At 42.9% G+C, this 5,448-nt stretch overlaps 1 protein-coding gene across 4 annotated transcripts in view; it reads left to right on the forward strand.

Moving 5' to 3' along the window:
- The window catches only part of SBF2 (SET binding factor 2), a 429,728-nt gene that overhangs the window by 394,315 nt on the left and 29,965 nt on the right, over positions 1-5,448 (forward strand). For all 4 annotated transcript variants that reach the window (XM_019656204.1, XM_019656206.1, XM_019656207.1 and 1 more), the window contains 2 exons: positions 2,261-2,362; positions 3,104-3,289. In XM_019656204.1, the coding sequence (XP_019511749.1) occupies positions 2,261-2,362; positions 3,104-3,289 (288 nt within the window). The remainder of the gene's footprint in view (positions 1-2,260; positions 2,363-3,103; positions 3,290-5,448) is intronic.

Raw genomic sequence — 5,448 nt, forward strand, 5'->3', positions numbered from 1 at the left:
AAAAAAAAAAAAAAAAAAAAAAAAAGAAGCAATAGTTATGCAAGCACACATAACCCACATGTTTTCCATACCACAAAAAGAAAGGTGTTTATGTTTTAGATACACACTGATGCAGACGTTTGGCTGGGAGCATCTCGGAAGTATAGCCATCAGCCTTGTCTTTTTTTTTTTTTAAGAAATTTTTTTTTAATTGGGAAACAGTGTGTTTTCCAGGACCCATCAGCTCCAAGTCAAGCACTTGTCTTCAATCTGGTTGTGGAGGGCGCAGCTCCGCAGCCCATGAGGGGATCGAACCGGCAACCTTGGTGTTATGAGCCTGCACTGAGCTAACCGGCCGCCCCCTCAGCCTTGTCTTTAGGCCCCGGTGCTGTGTCCATAGTCCTTCTCCCCTGCACAAGGTCCCAGCCTCCCCATCCCCGTCCCCATCTACCTCCACACCTCCTGCCTCCCTTGAGGAGGAAAAAGGGTTGTTTCACACAGTGTATTGGACTAAAAGGGAAAAAAAGCCAGAAAATGATGTTGAGTACCCAGGACAGTGACTCTTAAAGTACTAACACTATAGAAAAGCAGCCCATGTATGTAATTAGCTATGAAGCTATATAAAGGTATATTAATTACTATTGAGGCTATTCAGGATTCTTTGAGTACCCATGAAAGGAGCTGATCTATACCCCCTCCTGTCCCTAAGCTATGAGCCCCAGCCCCAGACTGTTCCCACCACCCAACCGATCTGTATTTCTGGCATATTCTGTGTTCTACTCCTTACTCCAAAGTAGATCCAGACCAGAAGTTTGTGGCTAAAAACAGTAGAAAACATTGCCCTGCTTGAGATATTGGCATTTTAAAAGTTAACTCAGGGCCGGCCAAGTGGCTCAGTTGGTTAAGAGCTTGCCCAAAAGTACGAGCTCTGAACAACAGGGTCGCCGGTTTGATTCCCACATGGGCCAGTGATGATGCACCCTGAGCTGAGCTGCCGCTGAGCTGCCAACAGTTGGCAGGGTGGCTCAGCTGGTGAGAGCACCTGCTCCTAACAATAAGGCTGCCGGTTTGAATGGTGGGCTATGCCCACCCGCAACTAAAGACTGAACTCAGCACCTTGAGCTGAGCTATCTCCCAGGTGGCTCAGTGGATAGAGCGTGCGCTCTTAACAAGGCTGCTGGTTCGATTCCTGCATGAGACGGTGGCTACACCCACCCGCAACTAATTGAACACAGCACCTGCAGCTGAGCGGTGCGATTGGACCTGGAGCTGAGCTTGCTGCACCCTCCACAACTAAGATTGAAGGACAACAACTTGGCTGTTCCCCTTCCCCAATTCCCCAACACTGTTCCTCTCCCCAAAGTCCCCAATAAAATCTTTAAAAACTAAAAATAAAAAATAAAACTTAACTCAGAGCAAATGCCAAGCCCACGAGAATTCAGGCCTGGTACGAGTGCCTTACAGGAGCAGTGAGCAAGGCGCTTCCCACTGCTGGAGAGGACAGGGGTCCTGTCCCGGTGTTTCAAAGCCTAGCCTAGCTCTGTTTAAAATACGGGCTCGTTTTGTTTTGTTTGGCATAATTCTACAAATTATGTCAAGTGATGCTTAAAATATTTTTTAAAACTAGAATGTCGCACATTTGGTTTTGAAATATATGCTCTGTTCACACCGTCATTGTTCACTAGAGACTGTGAGTAAATTGGCTTGGCTTTAAAAGCTAAGCACAAACACGGGTTTTCTTCCCATTTAATATGTAGTACAGACAAATAAGAGTTTTTTTTAAGATATAACTCATTTACCATAAAATTTACCCTTTTAAAGTGTACAATTCAGTGCTTTTTAATATAATCACTAAGTTGTTGCAACCATCCCCACTACCTAACTCCAAAAAAAAATTAGGAGTATCCGAAATAGAACTTACTGCATTATCATAGAAAAACAAATATTAAGTCCAATAACTATGTTGAGACGTCTACTTAGAATCTGTCCTTTCTACTTTATGGAATTATAGCTCTTCTACTTTTGGGAAATCATTAAAGATCAATTTATTTCATTATGTATCCTTAGAACACACTGGTTTAAATTGTGCCTACTTTTAAAATGTGTCATTGTTTAATCTGATTTTGACAAAGAACTTTAACTTTTTTAAACTAATGTGGTTCTTTCGTCCAAATACGTTATCCCTAACTTGTCTGTTTACCTAAGGTTGATAGCAAGTCTGTCTGTGCCTGGTGCTCAGGAAGAACCTGGTCTAACTGTGGCCTCTCCTCCTGTCTCTTAGCTTCACAGGATAATGCAGCTAGCTGTGGTTGTATCAGAAGTACTTGAGAGTGGTTCCTCCGCTTTGGTCTGTTTGGAAGAAGGCTGGGACATCACCGCACAAGTAAACTATTACACATATTTTCATATATGTAGTTTTATATTTGTATGAATTTGTATTTCAATCCATTGGTTTTTAAATTCTGCAGATAAATCTTTTGTATAATGACTAATGTGAATGGACAGAAAAAGTCCTGTGTTAACCACCACCTCGTAGCCATCAGAAAGCTCTGTGCCATGAGCTTCCAAGCCCTACAGAGCCTGAGCTCTGACTTGAAGCATCAGGTTCCCACACCACAGATGCACCACGCAAGCATGCGAGTGGAGCTCTTGACCAGCAGTGTAGACGTTGGTCACCATCCTTCCCAGGTGTTGGCAGTCTTTTCCCTGGTTCTCAATAAGCCCCTCCTTTACTCACTCCAGAGTGAAAGGGAAAAACATGAATATAAATTACAGTAAGATATTAATCTACACCTGGCAAAAAGTAGCTGTAGGTTTGAACTGATTCCCCAGCTTCATTAATTAACCTAGGAGAAAGCCACAGTCAGCAGACTGGCCAGATAAGGATTAAAATCTTAATTCCCTGACAGAAAACATGCAGCCAGAATGAATTTGACTTTTAGTTTTTACTGGAAAGTTTGCAGACTTAATTTGACTGGCTGACTTGAAGCAGTTAGTGAACAAATTTGCTATCCAGGTATCTTTGCTTTTGAATTAGCCATCATCAGAAGGAAGTGCTTTGTCTTAGCAACAGGATTTTGTCAGGACTGAAAGTAATGAAGTATCCATCCTGCTTGTTCCCTAGGTGACATCCCTGGTTCAGTTACTCAGTGATCCCTTTTATAGGACACTTGAAGGCTTCCGGATGTTGGTCGAAAAAGAGTGGCTCTCTTTTGGCCATAAATTCAGCCAGCGGAGCAGCTTGACCCTCAACTGTCAGGGCAGTGGTTTTACTCCAGTCTTCCTCCAGTTCTTAGACTGTGTGCACCAGGTGAGTAGAGCATGCTTAACTTGACTTGATACGAAGGAAGGAAAAGAACTAGCATTTATTGAGCACTGCAGCACTGTGCCAGGTACCTTCATGTCATAACTCTGATGGACTCAACCCTAAGACTTGCCAAAATCTCAGCAGTAGGCTCCTGTCTGGGAACAAAGAAGAGAAAGAAGTAGTTGGTTTCTGAAACTAGGAGAGCTGAGCTGGCTATTGAGCTGGCCCCCAAGTGAAGTGGCCAGCACTCTAAATTATCATCTCCAAAGAAGGGGAGCAAACTTGGGCTTGTTCTCCAAGAAGGTTTGACCTAGAGTAGAACAGCAAAAATCTCTAGGTAATGGCAGGGCCTGAAATCCAGCATGTGGTCTTCCCAGTTTGGCAGTACCTAGCTTGTGCCTGGGAATATAGCAAGTAGAGATAACCCCTAGAGAAAGAATCAGGACCTAACCAAGCAAGCCTGTGAGGTTGAGAACACTGGCTAGGTTCTACTAGGTAACCTAAGCAGACCAGACAGAAACCCAGGTATATAATTCAGCCAAATCCAGTGGGAGCCAGGGTCGGAGAGATGTGAATGCTCTAGGTTCCCTCCTACCTTTGTCTCAGGTACATCAGATAAAACTTCCTAATGGGACATTAGTCAGGATTGGGCTGGAGCAGGGGTTGGCAAACTTTTGAGACAAAAGAGCCGCCAGGGGTCAGCAAACTGCGGTTTGCAAGCCACATGCGGCTCTTTGGGTACGTACATGTGGCTCTGAAGTAAAATTGAAAATGAAAATAAAACTATCATAGTTTCATTTATAAAATTTTTAAAGGATATTATTCACATAATGCTGATTATGTAAAAATATATTTATGGCTCTTGAATAATTTTTAAATTGTTGTGAAGGACAGTATTGGCTCTTCCAGGGGTTGGAAAACTCTTAAGACTGAACATACCCAAAGAGCCACATGTGGCTCGGGAGCTGCAGTTTGCCGACCCCTGGGCTGGAGAATTAGATGGCCCTGACTTTGCAAGTTGGAGGCATTGGCGCCAGCAGCTAAACTGACCTAGGAAAAACAGGGTTTCATCTGCACCACAATGGGTGGGTTTTGTTGGGTTGTTGGAAAAGTTATGATGCATTTTTGCAACGAGAAACATAGAAAAAATACATCATGACTTTTCCGACAACCCAAAAGCATGTCAAACATATTTTTCAGAAAAATGAGCCTTTTGAAATACATTGGCCTCAACCATGTATTGGAAGGAAAGCGGGGAATGTTTTCAGGAGCAACAATTGAAACAAGGTCCTCTGAAGAGGCCAAGTTGGTGTATGGTTATGTTTTATTTTGTTTTTTATTCTATTAATTACTTAATCAACTTTTTATTCACTACATAATTTTTTAAAATTAAAGCATATAACTCAATAGTTCTTCATATATTCAGAGTTGTGCAATTACCACAATCAATTTTATAACATTCTATCGCCCCAAAAAGAAACTCTATGCCCATTAGCAGTGACTTTCAATCCCCCACCCCCACGCCCCCCATACACACATATAGGCAGTTATGTTGTGATTGCTCCAATCAGCTCCTTAAAGAAAAGACCTATTGATTCTGTCCAAGCAGCATCTGGAGAAGCTGGTCACAAGATGGAGTTTATATTTTTAAAACCTGCAGCAAGTGGTATACAGCAGGTCCTTGAATAACGTCATTTCATTCAACATCATTTTCAATGTCCTTCCGTTATAATGTTGATGAGAAAAAAATAATCAATTCCCAGCCGGGGCCGCTGTCTATGTGGAGTTTTCACATTTTCCCATGTCTGCGTAGGTTTTCTCTGGGTCCTCCAGTTTCTCCCCACATCCCAAAGATGTGCACGTCAAGTGAAGTGGCTTGTCAACATTGTCCCAGTCTGAGTGAGTGGGTGGGGGGTGAGTGTGTCCTGAGATGGAAGGGCATCCATCCAGGGTGGGTTACACCTTATGCCCTGAGCTGCTGGGGTAGGACCCTGAACTGGAATCAGTGGATTGGAAAATAATCGCTTGTTTTTATTACTCTTTCTTTTTTTTTTTAAAGATTTTTATTGGGGTATTGGGGGGAAGGGAACAGTGCTGGGGAATTGGGGGAAGGGGAACAGACAAGTTGCTGTCATTTTGTTCTTCAGTCTAGTTGTGGAGGA

The sequence above is a fragment of the Hipposideros armiger genome, unplaced genomic scaffold, assembly GCF_001890085.2.
Source record: "Hipposideros armiger isolate ML-2016 unplaced genomic scaffold, ASM189008v1 scaffold_256, whole genome shotgun sequence".
Lineage (NCBI taxonomy): Eukaryota > Metazoa > Chordata > Mammalia > Chiroptera > Hipposideridae > Hipposideros > Hipposideros armiger.